Source organism: Sus scrofa, chromosome 15 (assembly GCF_000003025.6).
Source record: "Sus scrofa isolate TJ Tabasco breed Duroc chromosome 15, Sscrofa11.1, whole genome shotgun sequence".
Lineage (NCBI taxonomy): Eukaryota > Metazoa > Chordata > Mammalia > Artiodactyla > Suidae > Sus > Sus scrofa.
In genome coordinates, this window is record NC_010457.5 from 129,242,164 (window position 1) to 129,259,550 (window position 17,387).

Here is a 17,387-nt window from a genome sequence, read left to right on the forward strand (position 1 = left end):
ATCAAGGGATAAATTTTTTAAAAAATAAAAGTTATGTGCATGTAAGTCATGCAGCATGATGATTCCATATACATGTACACAGTGAAATGATCACTGCCGTCAAGCTAGTTGACATACTGTCTCCATACAGTTGCCATTGTGTGTGAGCACCTGGGATCTATTCTCTCAGCATATTTCAAGGATACAATCCAGTGCTGTCAATTACAGTCATTATGCCTGTGGAGTCAATCTCTAGACCTCGTCATCCTACGTAACCATGATGTTTGTACCCTTTGGCCAATGTCTCTCCATTCCTCCCACCTCCCCAGTAGGTCACTACTGTTCTATGCTCTGCTTCTGTGAATTCAACTTTTTCTTTTGCTTTTTTTGGTTTTCTTAGGTTCCACATATAAGTGAGATCATCTGGTATTTGTCCTTCTTTGTCTGGCTTGTTTCTCTTAGCAGAATGTCCTAAAGGTTCAACCACGTGGTAGCAAGTGGTGGTATTTCTTTCTCACGGCCAAATAGCATTTCGTTGTGTGCATATCTATGCACCTTGTTTTCTTCATCCGTCCATCCCTGGACAGTACTCAGGTTGTTTCCATATCTCGACTATAGCCAACAAAGCCAGAATGGACATGGGAGTGCAGGTATCCCTACGAGATCCCGATTTCATTTCCTTTGAATATATACCCGAAATAAGATTGCTGGATCATATGGTAATTCTGTTTTTACTTTCTTTGGCAACCACCATACTGTGTTCTATCACGACTTTACCAACTTACGTTACCAAGAAGCCAGGAGGAAAATGCCTAGAAGAGAACCAAAGATGTGTTGCCCTGTCAACCTTCCTGTTTAGTTGGGTTTAGATATCAGAATTTGTTTCACCTTTTATCATCACTACTTGACGTTAAGACTGGGTTTTTGGGAGTTCCCATTGTGGCTCAGTGGGTTAAGAACCCAACTAGTATCCATGAGGATGCAGGTTTGATCCCTGGCCTCGATCAGTGGGTTAATAATCCAGTGTTGCCATGAGCTGTGGCATAGGTCGCAGATGCGGCTCAGATCTGGTGTTGCTGTGGCTGTGGTGTAGGCCGGCAGCCGCAGCTCTGATTCCACCCCTAGCCTGGGAACCTCCATATGCTGAGGGTGCAGACCAAAAAAAAAAAAAAAAAAAAAAAAGGAAAAAGAAAAAAGACTGTCTTTTCAATGTTGTACCTTTTTTCCTGCGTTTGGGAAATACTTTTCCTAATGGAATATGTAAGGAGTAACCAAGATACTGTTGTTTTTCTTTAAACTATTAGAGGTCAATATACTGATGATTCCTGTAGAGGAAAAGTCATGTAAAGGAGAGTAAATAGTAAGCGCATATTTATTTATTTATTTATTTATTTTTTGTCTTTTTGCCATTTCTTGGGCCGCTCCCACGGCGTATGGAGATTCCCAGGCTAGGGGTCGAATCGGAGCTGTAGCCACTGGCCCACGCCAGAGCCACAACAACGCGGGATCCGAGCCGAGTCTGCAACCTACACCACAGCTCACGGCAACACCGGATCCTTAACCCACTGAGCAAGGGCAGGGATTGAACCCGCAACCTCATGGTTCCTAGTCGGATTCGTTAACTGCTGCTCCACAACGGGAACCCCCATAAACGCATATTTATTGAACCTCTTAGTCATGATCCAGGTCGTGGGCATGGTGGTTGTACTCCAGATGGGAGAAGGACTAGCATGCATGAAAGGAAGGATCCAGATCTTCAGAGACTGGTGGGAAGCGGGGTGTGGCTGGTCGGGGTGTGTTTGGGAGAAGTTGAGGTCCGAGGGGCAGCCAGGGCCGCTGGCCATGTGGACCATGAGCAGAGTCTGAACTTTTGCCTGGATTGCTAGGAAGCCATTTGACGAAGGTTTAAAAAAATTAACTGCAATTTGATTGAGGAAAATAGACAGGTAAGGCTCACACGTGAGCCCAGACCTGTTAGAAGGTGGCTTCACTGGTTTATGCAAGAGATGCAGGCGATAAACTGGTGAGAAGCGGCCATACTAGGGATGTATTCTGAGACTGGGCTGACGGAATTAATAGATGGTATATGGGATGTGAGGGAAAGAGAGGGGTCAAAGATGATGCTAAGATTTTTACGGTTCAACCATGTGGAAGAACGATGCTATTGCTGAGATATATTAGTTTCAGAAAATGTTACTGATTATTAATATTGTTTAATTATATAATTATTTATACTATAAGAATGATTATTGAAAGGATTACTTTTTTTTTTTTTTTGGTCTTTTTAGGGCCACACCTGCAGCATATAGAAGTTCCCAGGCTAAGGGTCGAATTGGAGCCGCAGCTGCCGTCCTACACCACAGCCACAGCAGCATGGGACCCGAGCCAAGTCTGTGACCTACACCACAGCTTGCAGCAATGCCGGATCCTTAACCCACTGAGCAAGGCCAGGGGTCCAACCTGCATCCTCATGGATCCTAGTAGGGTTCGTTCCCACTGAGCCATGATGGGAACTCCAGGATTACTCTTTATTTATTACCTCCTTTTTGGGTGTAGGAAAAAACTGGAAAATTTCTAAGTCAAATTATTTAGATATTGTTCCCAACTCAACTCCTTGTTCTGCAAATGCGATTCCATTGTAAAGAGCAAGATAAATGGAGTTCTGATTTGGCAGGCAAAACCACGAGGTCTTTACTGACCCACTGCTGTTCTCACCTTGTGTTGCATTTCTGTGGCCTGCGTTAGCTTTATCACAGGGAGCTATGATCGGACATGCAAACTCTGGGACATGGCCTCTGGAGAGGAACTTCACACCCTGGAAGGTCACAGGAATGTGGTTTATGCCATAGCATTCAACAATCCTTATGGGTAAGGAGACGTCTGCTCCCTCACTTACTCTTTATGAACCCATTAGTTCAGGTATTCATCGCTCCCTCCATCTACTGGGGAAGCAAAGGGGAGACAGAGAGCTCGCATTTACTCAGCGCTTGACCTCTGCTTTGAAAACTTTACAGATCCCTTCTTCAGTGCTTGAAGGGGCTTTTGGATAGGTATTCCTGTCCTTGCATAAGGTCTGTAAAGTTCACGTATACATCCTAGGATCGCACTGTACGAAAGGGGTGACCAAGCGTTCAAGGTTCCGCAGGGCTCACTCTCTGCCCTTGGGGGTTCTCTGACCGGAAGTTCCTGCCGGTGTTTATAGCGCTGCACGGATGCCGCTGGAGACTGGACATGCATGCATAACAGGGTTTGCTTTGTTGAGAAGTTCCCTGACAGTCTTCTCAGGGAGAAAAAAAGGTGCTGAGTAACATGCTAAGTAACCCTACAAAATATAGTGGAACCATTTTTCAACTAACTTCTAGTTAACCTGTTCCATAGATTAACCAAGGTTCTCTACCCTTCTGAATGACATAGTACTGGGACCCTTGCTGCCTGCATGCCTGGGGCAACTAGGCTTACACACTAGCGTGCTTAACGTCTCTCCCCCCTGGTTAGATTCTTAGCTTACCAAAGTCGTACTTGTCCACAAACCTGCTTATGTGGGCTGTGCTTTCAACTTGTAATTAATTTAATTACAATTGCTTAAACTAATGAGATATGAGTGTGCAAATAAAGCTGCTGTCTCCTATGAAAACATAGATAAGATAAATATCTGAAAAAATGTTACTAAATGGAATTGTAGATGAGGTCATTATAAAAATGAGAGAGAATGCTGTAGAATGTCCCTGCTTTCCTCTGGTAGCAGAGACCACAGCAAACTCTGGGGTGGTCCTGAGAACAGACGCGAGGTCTTCGGGTCCCTCTGGATGACTGCACATTCCACAGCGGGGCTGAGCCCTTGTCCTTGGCTTTGGGATGGCTATTTGGGGCCATAAAACTCCTGACCCTTTTGAACGGTGAGCTTGTACTGTCAATCATGGCCCAACTGCGTGAAATTTTAACGACCTGGTGCAGAAGACAGACAAGGGTCAGGGGTGGAGGAAAAGGGTTTTGTCCCCTGATGAGGGTTGGACAGGCTCCTCTACCCTTGCCCTTGTGTGTTGACAGCAGCCTTGCTCAACAGTAAACATGGGGAACCCCCTTTTTGAAAGGGATTGAAGTCTTTACCATCGCTCCTCTCTAAAGCCCCTAAACCCCCCCTTTTTTAATTTTTAAAGTTTTATTGAGGTATAGTTGATTTACAATGTTGTGATAATTTCTGCTGTGCAACCAAGTGATTCAGTCATACGTGGGCACACATCCATTCTCCTTCTGATTGTTTTCCCACATAGATGAGCGCAGAATGTTGGGTAGAGTTCTCTGTGCTATACAGCAGGGCCCCTTTGGCCACGTATTCCATATACCTCAGTGCGCATATGCCAGTCCCAAACCCTCAATCCATTCCCTGCCCCCACCTGTCCCCTTTGGTAACTGCAGGTTCTTCAAAGTCTGTGAGTCTGTTTCTGTTCTGCCAATAAGTTCATGTGTATCCTTTTTTGGAATAATATAAATATGATTTTCTCAAGGAGACACTCTGGCTAATGTCTCAAAACCTTATCTAGCCATATATTTAACTGGAGTTATATCTTCCATTTGCCTTCTTTCAAATTCAATGTTATCCTTTTCAGTAGATCTACTAACAGAAATTTTCTGCATTTGTACAACTCATATTGCACATTGTTAATTTCCATTTGTTTGTAATTTTCTAAACGATTTTGCCATATTTGTTATGCTCATTAAAAAAGAATTACAATCTTAAACACAATTTACACCTTTAATGTAAAATATTTTAAACATATAAACTGACACTATTCAAAAATTAGAAATTTGTTATCCACAGAGATGTAGGTTTGCTTACTCTTAAAAGTGAGATAAATTTCTGAGTAGATAGAGAGCTTTGTATTACTACAGCTTGTCTTAATTCATTGTATCAAATACTGTGGTTGAATTCATTTTCAAATTCCGTGTATATTTTTTTAAATCTTAGGGACAAAATTGCCACTGGGTCCTTTGATAAGACTTGTAAACTATGGAGTGTAGAAACAGGAAAATGTTACCATACCTTTAGGGGTCATGCAGCAGAAATAGTGAGTATATTTATTTTGTTATGTATATTTTTAATGTTGCCATCTCTTTTGTTTTTGTTTTGTTTTACTTTTTCTTTCTTTTATTTTTTTTTCAATAGACTGTATTTTTTTTAGAGCAGTTTTAGGTAGATAGAAAAACTGGGTGAAAAGAACAAAGATTTCTTACCTACTCCTCCCCTCTTCCCTCTGCAGCATCCCTGGTATCAGCATCCCCACTAGGGTGGTACCTACATTACAAGTGATGAACCTACACTAGCACATCATTCTTTCTTTTTAGGATTCCGTTGTAAAGGTAGTGGTTATAGCTTTATAATTAATTTTAACATCTCTCTGATAATTTTAGTATCTATGTATTATATATGGCAGTATTGACATAATTTACAAACTACTCTAGTTTGATATCTTGCAGATACTGTCAAAGACCCATATCCTGCATTGACTAAGTAGACAAATAACATAAATATATGACTACAATAACCAACCTGACTTTTTCTTTCTCATTGACTTATCTTTTTTTTTTTTTTTTTTCTTTTTACAGCTGCGCCTGTGGCATATAGAAATTCCTGGGCCAGGGTCGAATTGGAGCTGCAGCTGTGGCCTGTTCCATAACCACACTAGATCTGAGCTGCATCTGTGACCTATGCCACAGCTTATGGCAATGCTGAATCCTTAACCCACTGATTGAGGCCAGCAATTGAACTCCCATCCTCACAGAGATAATGTCAGGTCCTTAACCCACTGAACCACAGTAGGAACTCCTTCCTTGACTTGTCTTTAGAGAACTGACTCCGTGAGTGTTGACGGAGTCCTTCAAATAGCTCTTAAAATGACTTTTTTATATCACATAAAATATTTACGCTGATTGATTGTTTTCTGGATATGATTAGTACTCAGATTTGCATGGTTTGATACTCAAAATAGCTTTCACTATTGGGAAGCCCTTGGCCTTGGCCAATTCTGTGTTATATCTTATAACAATTAGTGAGATAATTGGCACCCTATGGAACAGGCAATAGCTTTAAAAATAAACACTCTGCTTATTTTAGGAGTAAAAATGAATTTGTATTCATCCTTCCATTTGATTGTATGTTCACCCAATAGGAGCTCATGCTAAGCTCAAGGTTCTTCGTTAGACACTAGGGATACTGCAGTGAGAAACCGTAACTGACCCTTCAGTGACACACTCTCATAAGCCCTTGTACAGATTAGTTTGGCTGTTCCTCATAACAACCCTAAGGGGTAGGTATTTCCCCATTTTACAGTTGAGGATGCTGAGGCATAAGAGCTTACGTAACTTGCACAAGATCATAAGAAAGACATAATCCTCATTCTCAGAGTGTGCCCATGTTTCTACATTCCCTGTGGCATTTTGAAAAGATTTTCTTTATTTATGGTTCCTAGGAAGACCTTTGTAATATATTTTTTTTTGTAGTCAATAACGTCAATCCAATGAATATTTATTAAGTATTGGACCATGTGAAGCCCTGGCCCATGTGTGTGGGGTGCCAAATAGAATCAGATGTAGTCCATGGCTCCCAGAGATTTTGCTGTAGAGAGAAGAGAGGCATCCATGGATAAGTTTGAAGATGTGCTGTAGGTGGGCTAGAAGTGGGCAGGGGGTTCAGTGAGGGCGGGAGGGAGCTGCCACACCTCCGTGGCCAGGAGAGGCATTCAGGAGACTCTGCAGACAGGTGGCACGTGTGTTCCAGGCAGAGGGAGCTGCCCTGGCAAATGCCCAGAGAAGGTGTGGAACTGTAGTACATGCTCGAGAGCTCAAGTGGCTCTGGGCATCCAGAGCTGCACTTCCCAGCCTTCCCTGCAGGGACAAACATAGAAGGTGCTTGTCTGGATATGCTGAGGGGACAGGGGGGACCCCTGGTGCTGCCCAGCCATCTGCACTAACAGGGTCCATGTCCTGGGACACCTGTAACCCTGCAAAGTCAGATCACAGCCTTTGTGTGACTGAAGTGGGGGAGGCAGGAGAGACCATCCTGTAGGCTGATAGAGGGTCCTGTGTGTTGTGCTAAGGACTTGGGACTCTATCCTGGAGACATTGCCATGCTGCTGAGCCTTGTCAGCTGGGAGGCGGCATGGTCAGCTTTGCTCTGTGAGGACACCACTGTGGCAGTGGGGAAAAGACATGGAACTGGGTAAATTAGAAATATGGGCCAGTGGAGGTGTTCCCGTCATGCCTCAGCAGTAACAAACCTGACTAGTATCTATGAGGATGAGGGTTCAATCCCTGGCCCTACTCAGTGGGTTAGGGATCTGGCATTGCTGTGAGCTCTGATGTAGGTCACAGATGTGGCTCAGATCCCACGTTGCTGTGGCTGTGGCATAGGCCAGCAGCTGAGCTCCCATTCGACCCCTAGCCTGAGACTTCCATATGCTACAGGTGTGGCTCTAAAAAGAAGTTAAAAGTATGGGCCAGTGGGGATCTTGGAGTGCCCCAGCTGAGATGATGAAGGCCAGACGTGAGGCTGGTGGGGAGAATGTGAGAGAGGTTGGGGTTGGTGTTGGGTTAAGACTGGGTTACCAAGTAGATAGATACGTGACATGAAAAAAAGGAAAAAAAAAAAGGTATTTAAGATGATGCCCTGATTTCAGACTTGGGCACCTGGCGGTGCTGTTCACCAAGTCTGTACATAAAAGAGAAGCTGGCTTCTTCATGTGACTCGCATGAATTAGACAGAGTGACACAGTCTCCCTGTGTGATGTCCAAACCAGGGTTTCCCTTCGGCCACGAGGTCTGGGTGAAAGTCACGGATGTGTGATTCACTGGCATCTCCATGGCAACAGAAACCACTGAGCCACTGAAAGTTTCCAAAGGAAAAGATAGAGCATGAGGAAGAGAGTGATGGGATCTTGGGAAGAGGGAAAGGAGAAACTTTTAAAAGATAACAAAAAGAGAGATAAGAAGTAAGAGAAGAAAAGCAGAGCACTGCCACAGCTTTCGAGAGGGAGAAAAATATGGAGAACTCCAGGGAGGTCTCTCTATTGGACGTTTATCCAGAGTGGTTCCAGGAGAGCTGAAGAGTGGGGGATAGGCCAGTGAGGGACAGTAGGCTATTTTCCCAGGGAATTTGGTTGGAAAGGGAAATAGAGAGAGATACAAGAGGGGAACGTGGAGTCAAGGGAGGATTTATTTTATGAGGGAAAGGCTCAAGCGTTGGTGGGTACACTGCCCTGAGGGCTGCAGGGAAGGCATCTTACAAAGGCAAAAGGGTTCCTCTGGAAGGAAAGGAAAGTGAGAGCCAGCAGAGGAAGTTCCCACCTGATGGGTGAGTTTTTTCAGGGACGTGTTAGGAGGCCAAGTTACCTGCTACGGCAGGATGAGGATGGGAGTGGGGGCAAGGATGGAGTGGGGGCAAGGATGGAGCATGGGAGAAGGTCTGAGCCAGAGGCACGTTAACCAAAGTAGGGAGTGATGCTGAGGCCACAGCTGAGGACAGAAGGCACAGATGAGCAGTACCAGTAACCTGCCATGCCATTTTCTTAATCTGCCTTGGCTGACTGGTGAAGTCGAGCAGGCTGACGAACGGCTAAAGTCCCAGATTGATACAAGCTGTTAGGAGTTTTATGAAGGGTGCCATTGAAAGACAGGGTCTAAGGGTGTTGAGGATGCTGGTAGGAGAGATGCTTCCAGATGTCAGTTGAATGGGGATGTTAAACCAAGAGCCAAGAGAGGGTTTACATGCCATGGAAGATATCCTGGGGGTGGGACTTGGTAAGGAAGAGAGAAGGCAGAGTATTAGGAAATGATACCTGGAGATTACTGTGTTGGTAGTGAATCTTCTAGAGAAGGTGGCATCACGGTCAGGGTGTGGCCATGGGAGTCATTATGAAAAGGAGTCCAAGATCGTGGGTCTGGGGGTATTGGATGGATGGCCCCCAAGACGGTCACCTGGGATCAGAACTGAGACGGTGAGCCAATAGGCAGAGCCCTCGGTGATTGACGGGAGTGTGAAGACAGCAACAGAGACAATGCGAGCCAGATGGGAAGAGTCACAAAGGAGCAGGGCTTGGCTTTTGTCTCTGTTCTTCTGTGGTCTGGAAGTGACCAAGGGGAAGCCAGTGCCCCTGCAAGCCTGAGACTGCTGATGTGGGATAACAGCAGCCTCATCTCGGGAAGAGAACACCATAGGACCAGCCTGCAGAGAGACGACTCCTCTCAGCTGGTTATTTTGCTGCATATGTGTACAGAGAACTAGGCTGAATCTGCCAAGGGCGTTGCCCCTTCGAGCTTTTCTATATGAGAATTAACCATTTCTAAAACCTCTCCCATGTCATGTCATTCAGGTGTGTTTATCATTTAATCCTCAAAGCACATTGGTGGCTACCGGAAGCATGGACACAACGGCCAAACTGTGGGATATTCAGAATGGAGAGCAAGTGTGCACTTTAATGGTATGTGCATAAGGTCACCTTCTAGTTTCAGGTTCTCATTAGCTGCTCCTCTGAATAAGCCTCTTTTCTTGTGTTTGTTTTTGTTTGTGTGTTTATTACAAAATGAGCGCTAAGTTAGAAGATGTTTTTGAGCCGTTGGTGTTCAGAGTGCAATGAGAGCGTTCCACTTGGTTTGCTGGCTGTTCCAAAAGACTGAAAGGGACATGCTGGGGAAGCCAGGTGGGCTTTTGATTTTGACCAGCTTCACTCTGTAAGCTGTACCAACTATTGCTTAAAACCTATATGGTCATTGGTCTGGCTAAATGCAAAGTAGGTGGAAGCCAGTACCTTTTGGAAGAGGCAAAACTGGAAACACTTGCCCAAAGATCGATCGATCGATCTTTCTTTCTTTCTTTCTCTCTCTCTCTCTTTTTCTTTTCTTTCTTTCTTTCTTTCTTTCTTTCTTTCTTTCTTTCTTTCTTTCTTTCTTTCTTTCTTTCTTTCTTTCTTTCTTTCTCTCTCTCTCTCTTTTCTTCCTTCCTTTCTTCCTTCCTTCCTTCCTTCTTTCTTTTTTTCTTTCTTTCCTTCGGAGTTGTGGGCTGCAGTTGCAGCATATGGAAGTTCCCAGGCTAGGGGTCAAATCAGAGCTTCAGGTGCCGGCCTATGCCACAGCCACAACAATGCAGGATCAGAGCTGCATCTGCAACTGATGCCAGAGCTTGGGGCAACGACGGATCATTAACCCCAAGGATTTCTTAAAGGGATGACTGTTAACTCTCTTCTCTTCTAACCTCCAGTCTTAGAAGCCTCCTGTGCTACAGAGTCTGAAATACGGGGGGCAAATGGCAGGAGGTGGCAAGGTGGAAGGACACTGCCTGCAGAGTGGGCGCAGGAGCCCCTGTCTGTCACCACCACACATCCGTCCAGCACCTTCCTATGACTGCTGCCCTCCACTTCTTCCCACCCCAGCCCCAACTACCAGATGTAAAGGGCAATGCCCTGTGGCAGTCAGTGGGAACAGCTGGATGGGAAATCATGTTATCCTTTCAAATTATAAATGGATTTAAGAAATAGAGCCCATTTCCTAGGAGAGATTTTCCTAAGAAAGTTAAAAAAAAAATGGAGTGAAAAAAAAAAAGGAAAAGCAGTGCCTTTAACTAAGAGTTTTCTTTCTGAAATGAGAGCATCCAGCTTTATCAGTAGAAATGCGTCTCCTGATTTTCCTCTTCCTCATTTCTGTGAGTCTCTGCCTCTTCACTGGCTCTTCTTTCAGACAAATGCCTGAGAGCCCTGGAAGGCCTATGTCCTGCTTGGCACACCTCTCTGACACCAGGGAATACGCTTTGTGCCCAGGATTTTCATATTCAGCTCCATTTAATTTTTGTCATTTGGAATCAACCAGGAGTTTAACTTAGTTTATTTATTTTTTTGCCTTTTTGTACTTGTTTCTAGGGCCACACCCATGGCATATGGAGGTTCCCAGGCTAGGGGTCGAGTCGGAGCTACAGCTGCCGGCCTATGCCACAGCCACAACAACACAGGATTGGAGCTGCATCTGCAACCCACACCACAGCTCGCAGCACTGCCGGCTCCTTAACCCACCGAATGAGGCCAGGGATCGAACCCGAAACCTTATGGTTCCTAGTCAGATTTTTTTCTGCTGCACCATAATGGGAACCCCAGGAGTTTAATTTTATTTAATTAATTAATTAATTTATTTTTGTCTTTTTGTCTTTTCTAGGGCTGCTCCTGCGGCATATGGAGGTTCCCAAGCTAGGGGTCGAATCCGAGCTGTAGCCACCTCCCTCCCTATGCCAGAGCCACAGCAACTTGGGGTCGGAGCCTCATCTGCAACCTACACCACAGCTCACGGCCATGCTGGATCCTTAACCCACTGAGCAAGGCCAGGGATCAAACCCGCAACCTCAGGGTTCCTAGTCGGATTCGTTAACCACTGAGCTACGACAGGACCTTCGGCCAGGAGTTTAATTTTAAATGCACTTTTGAATTATGAAAAGAAAGTAATCATGTGAATTTGCTAAAATAGTTGGAAAAACGAGGGCTATGTCCAAGCGTGGTCTACTGCCGAGAGGGGCTCCTTCTTCCCATTGTCCCACACATTTTGATTCATCAGCTGCAGACGGTATCCAGGTGGAAGTCAGGCCAAAGGCCAGGCGTTTATTTATCTATTTCATGTTAAAGCATCATAAGAATTTTCCTTATTAAAACATTATCAGTGTTATTCCACAAGTATCCTGTCTTTGCCCATCACCTATTATTAGCCCATAACGCATACGCTCTTCTTAGCATTTCCAAGACTGAAAGAAGCCCTTTGGTTTCCAACTCACGTCCCTTTTCCTTTTTTTTTTAAAATCAATTATCTTGAGTTGAAATGGACTTACTCCAAGTGTATAAGTCTGTCTTTAAGAGTAAAATTACAGGACTGCGCAGCCACCACCAAAACCTGGCTTGAGAACATTCCCACCATCCCCACAGGAAACGTCGTGCCCCTCGTTTGCAGCATCTCCTTTTTCCCTACAGAGATTTGCCCTTTTCAGCATTTTCTTTTTTTCTTTTCTAAAAAAACTTAATTTAATTTTTAAAAATTTTATTGGAATATCGTTGACTCACAAAGTTGACTCTCAGGCATTTGGCAAAGTAAATGAGTTATGTATCTATCCATTCCTTTTCAGGTTCTTTCCCCAAACAGGCTACCATACAGTCCTGGGTAAATTTCCCTGTGTTGTACAGTGGGTCGCCATCACCTGTCTGTTCCACATGTAACGCCGTGTATGCATCAATCCCGACCCCATAATTTATCCCTGCCGTCTAGTTTCCCTTTGGAAAATACAAGTTTGGTTTCGAAATTTTTGCATCTGTATCTGTTTTGTAAGTTCTATCGCATCATTTCTTTTAGACTCCACACATTAGTGATCTCATTTGACATTTGTCTTTCTCTGACTTACTTCACTTAGGATGATAATTTCTAGGTCCATCCATGTTGCTGTGCATGACATTTTTATGGCTGAATAATATTCCATTTTCTTTATCCATTCCTCTGTCAGTGGACATTTTGGGGGCTTCCATGTCTTGGCTATTGTAAAGAGTGCTGCAGTGAACACTGGGGCGCATGTATCTTTTTGAATTATGTCTTTTCTCCAGATATATGTAGCATTTTCTTTTAGATTATTGGGTTATACACTTGTAGAAATTGTTTTATTTACAGGTATGCATGATGGCATCTGCTCTTTTCTAGGGACATTCAGCCGAAATCATCTCCTTGTCCTTCAACACCTCAGGCGACAGAATCATCACAGGGTCTTTTGACCATACGGTTATAGTGTGGGATGCTGGTACTGGAAGGTAGTCTTGATTTTTAAGAATTTTTTTTAAACCTGGATCAGTAAGAAGACAATCTTTGTTATTTATTAGTTTAATGTTAAATCTGTCAGCTGTGCCTTGGCTTCCATTAGGAATAGGACACGTTAGGAGCAAATGAATTCATTCTTTAATGATAGTTCTGATCCACCAGCAATAGAAGTTTCCTTTGAATTCTAAGCAAATAATGCCAAACAGCTATATAAGAGAAGATTGTTAGCACTAGCCTGGTTATATAGCTATTATTTATTCCATGTACTATGTAATCAAATTTCAATGGCTTGTCATTATGGTAGGCATGGATGTCATGAATAAATGAAATCACAGCTAATGGTCCAAATTTAATTTAGTCCAAGAACTTCAATTTCCTTCCTAATTATTTTTGGTTCTAGTTGCTAAGAAGTTAACTAAATTAGCCTATTTATATTGTAAAACTCCACTCTTGGACTTGTCTGCATTTTGATTGAGAGGTTAATTATCAGGGAAACCAATCAAGATGAACGCAATAAGAAATGAGAACCATGCAAGTTCCTTAGAAGATTGAGGGATGGTTTCAGAACGACCAAGGGGTCCGCCCATCTGGTGTAAAAATATTTCCAGAATTTCACATTACCTTTGTTATTCTTTATCGATGCTTTTCTGTGGTATTATTTTAGGTAATGTTGTTATCTGGGATTGTCTAAAATTTAAGTTTATTTTTGTCAAAATGATATTAGACTCTTGGAGCTATGATCAGGCCATCTTTGTTTGGTCATCGGAGACATTTTGCAAAAACTAAAATTCTGACTCTTATATCAATGGGCTTGACATCATTCTTTGTGCATATATCCTGAATGAAGGCATCTTTCACCAGTCTGAACCATTTCCATCCTGTAGGAAGTTGTATACCTTGATTGGGCATTGTGCAGAGATCAGCAGTGCTTTATTCAACTGGGATTGCTCTCTGATATTAACTGGCTCTATGGACAAAACTTGCATGGTGAGCTTAAGAAATATCTTTGCTTTATAATTCTGTGTCTTTATACTGTGTTAGGTATTAATTGCAACATCAACAGATTTTAAAGTTGCTGTAAAATGAAGGTATTAATTTATCAGTAATAATTGGTAACTTAAAGTTCAAGTTTTTGATCCTCACAGTTTGAAGGAATTATTATGTAAAACAGCTTTAATGGATTCAAATGTATTAGAAAGGTATTATTATTATATTTTTTCTTTTTTTTTTGTCTTTTTAGGGCCGCACCTGCGGCATATGGAGGTTCCCAGGCTAGGGGTCCAATTGGAGCTGTAGCCGCTGGCCTACACCTACACCACAGCTCATGGCAACGCCAGATCCTTAACCTACTGAGCGAGGCCAGGGATCGAACCTGCAACGTCATGTTTCCTAGTTGAATTCATTTCCACCGCTCCATGATGGAAACTCCCTATCATTATTTGTTAATCTTTTTAAGGCTGCATCTGCAGCATATGGAAGTTCCCTGACTAGGGGTCAAATCAGAGCTGTAGCTGGAGTCTATGCCACAGCAATGGCAACACTAGATCTGAGCCACAGCTTGCAGCGAAGCCAGATCTTTAACCCACTGATCGAGGCCAGGGATCAAACCCTCATCCTCATGGATACTAGTTGGGTTTGTTACTGCTGAGCCACAACGGGAACTCCCAAAAGATATTTTTAAAGGCACATTATTATTATTATTATTATCATCATCATTTTGCCTTTTTTTTAGGGCCACACCTGCTGCATATGGAGGTTCCCAGGCTAGGGGGTCAAATTGGAGCCGTAGCTGCCATCCTACACCACAGCCACAGCAATGCCGAATCTGAGCTGCGTCTGTGACCCACACCACAGCTCATGGCAACGCTGGATCCTTAACCCACTGGATGAGGCCAGGGATCAAACCCGCCCCCTCATGGATCCTAGTCGGGTTCATTTCCACTGAGTCACAATGGGAACTCCTAAAGGCACATTATTTTTAATGTCCTCTATTCTTTTATCAAACTTTGATTAGCGTGAACCTCAAGAAGTTTCAACACAATGCCTCCCTGCCTTTAAGTTTCAGTTCTTAAGAGCTTATGCTCTGGAATTATTATTAGATATATAGAATGTATACCAAATGTATTATAATCTTAATATACTTTCCATTTTCTAGCAGTATAGTTTTAGATCAAGCTCTTTATCATTTAATGGCCTTCCTATGAAAAGAGGGCACTTCACTTTAAACAGTGAAACATGTGCTTTGAGATTTTTTCCTACTATGATGATAGATTTGTACCACCCATTCTAAATGTCTGCCTTTGATCTTCTCTGTGTCCAAAGTATGCCTTGTTAGATGGTTGGCTGTTGTCTCTGGTCATGAATCAAGGTAAAATGAACTAATGTGAACCTTTGACGCATGATTTTGGCACAGTTATTTGACCAGCCATAAACATGTCATACTTCTGGCCATCTTCGCACTGTAGACAGGAAATCATGCTCTTCATACTTTTCCTTGGTTTTAAATTGCAGCTGTGGGATGCTACAAATGAAAAATGTGTGGCAACATTGACGTGCCATGATGATGAAATACTGGACAGCTGTTTTGATTACACCGGAAAGCTTATTGCAACGGCTTCAGCCGATGGTCGGTAATCTGTACATTTAATTTGTGGAGACATTTATGTTTTGTTTGATAAACACATGTGCTTCTGCATCATGGGTCATCTCCCTGATGACCAGCTGTGCCGGAAAATGCATGTGCCTCATCCCTACGATGTCCATGTATGTCACTACACTCTGTCTGTATCAGATTCCTGATACTGTAGAGTGTCTGCATCACCTCCTTGACAGCCACATATGATGCTAAACTAGAGCTTCCCCATGTCCTTCATAACCCTGTCTATTGGTGCATCTTGGGCCATCTTCCTGATGATCACTTATTACACCGCATGTTGTTCTCATCAGCTAAACTGCCATCAGTGGTGTAAAAACAAATCTTTTTTTTTGTCTTTTGTCTTTTGAGGGCCACACTTGCAGCACATGGAGGTTCCCAGGCTAGGGGTCGAATCAGAACTGCTGCTGCTAGCCTATGCCAGAGCCACAGCAACACCAGATCAAAGATGTGACTGCGACCTACACCACAGCTCACGGCAACGCCGGATCCTTAACCCACCAAGCGAGGCCGGGGATCACACCCGCAACCTCATGGTTCCTAGTCGGATTCGTTTCTGCTGCGCCATGACAGGAACTCCCTGTATTGTCTCCTTTTAACCACCTGTGCTGCTCTAGAAAGTCTGGCAAATCTTCCTGATGAATATATCTAATGCTGTGCCTTCCATCATCTTCTTGATAACCACTTATGAGTCTACACTATGTCTCATCTTACTGATAACCATGGGCTGGTGCTACTCTGTGTGCCTCCATTCTATGAAGTCCAAAAACGATGCTGCAAAGACCTGTGTCATTTCTCTGTTGACCACATATGCCATTATATCACATCTATCTCACCCCCCAGGATCCATGCTACATTATATCTCTTTGAAAGTGATGTGTTGTTCTATGCTGTGTTCTCATCCACTCCTTTAAAGCCATGTTTGATGCTATGCCATTTCTGCATCCTTGACAACTACTTAGACATGGTAACGTCTATGTTATTTCTTTGGTGACAACACATCACACTACACTATGTCCGCTTCATCGCCTGGTCACTGAGTGACTGCATTGTGCACACATCATCTTCCTGATGACCAGGGGGACACCATGCCATTTATATCATCTTCTAGATGACCATACATGATAATAATCACATCATATTTTCTTAAAAACCACGTATGATATTACGGTATACAGATCTTGTGGTCTAGCTGCATCATCTCCTTGATTGCCACCGGTGATATATACTTTGTCTGCATCATCTCCTTAGTAACCACATATGATGCAATAATAGGACTCACCTTGGTGACAGAGATGTATGATGCTGTCCTGTGAATGCATCATCTCATTAAAAACCACATGTAATGCTGTATGATGTCTGTATCATCTCACTGACTACTGTCTGTATTGGAACACTGTATATACATCATGTCCTGGTTGATAATTGAGGATACCAAACCATGGGTCATCCTCATGACAACCACATACTCTTGACAAGCATGTAAGACACTACACAATTTATGCATCATTCCATGACGACATTTTAATACACTATAATAAGCCCATGTCATACCCTTGATAGCCATGTGTGATACTATGCTATATCTGCACCGTCTCCTTGACAACCACATATCATGCTGCACTCCAGCTGCATCATCCCCTTGGCAAGCATATGTGATATTATACTAAGCATATGTCATCTCATGATATCATAGAATCATATGTGATGCTATTTTATGAGTCATCACCTTGACAATAAAATATGATGCTGTACTATGTATCATCTTCCTGAAGACTACAGGTCAATGCTACCACATACCTATATCATTCACTCTGGCAGGACAAAGTGGCATGGTGCAAGATTTCATCATGCTACTCAGAATGGCCTGCAATTTAAAATTTATGAATTATTTATTTCTGAAAATTTCCATTTAATATTTTTGGACTGCAGT

At 43.1% G+C, this 17,387-nt stretch overlaps 1 protein-coding gene across 2 annotated transcripts in view; it reads left to right on the plus strand.

Moving 5' to 3' along the window:
• The window catches only part of DAW1 (dynein assembly factor with WD repeats 1), a 51,390-nt gene that overhangs the window by 22,104 nt on the left and 11,899 nt on the right, over positions 1–17,387 (plus strand). For both annotated transcript variants that reach the window (XR_308269.3, XM_005672265.3), the window contains exons 5-10: positions 2,725–2,847; positions 4,946–5,045; positions 9,345–9,452; positions 12,688–12,794; positions 13,686–13,788; positions 15,313–15,427. Coding sequence is in view for 1 of the 2 variants with exons in the window: in XM_005672265.3 (XP_005672322.1) it covers positions 2,725–2,847; positions 4,946–5,045; positions 9,345–9,452; positions 12,688–12,794; positions 13,686–13,788; positions 15,313–15,427 (656 nt within the window). In the remaining variant the exon portion in view is untranslated. The remainder of the gene's footprint in view (positions 1–2,724; positions 2,848–4,945; positions 5,046–9,344; positions 9,453–12,687; positions 12,795–13,685; positions 13,789–15,312; positions 15,428–17,387) is intronic.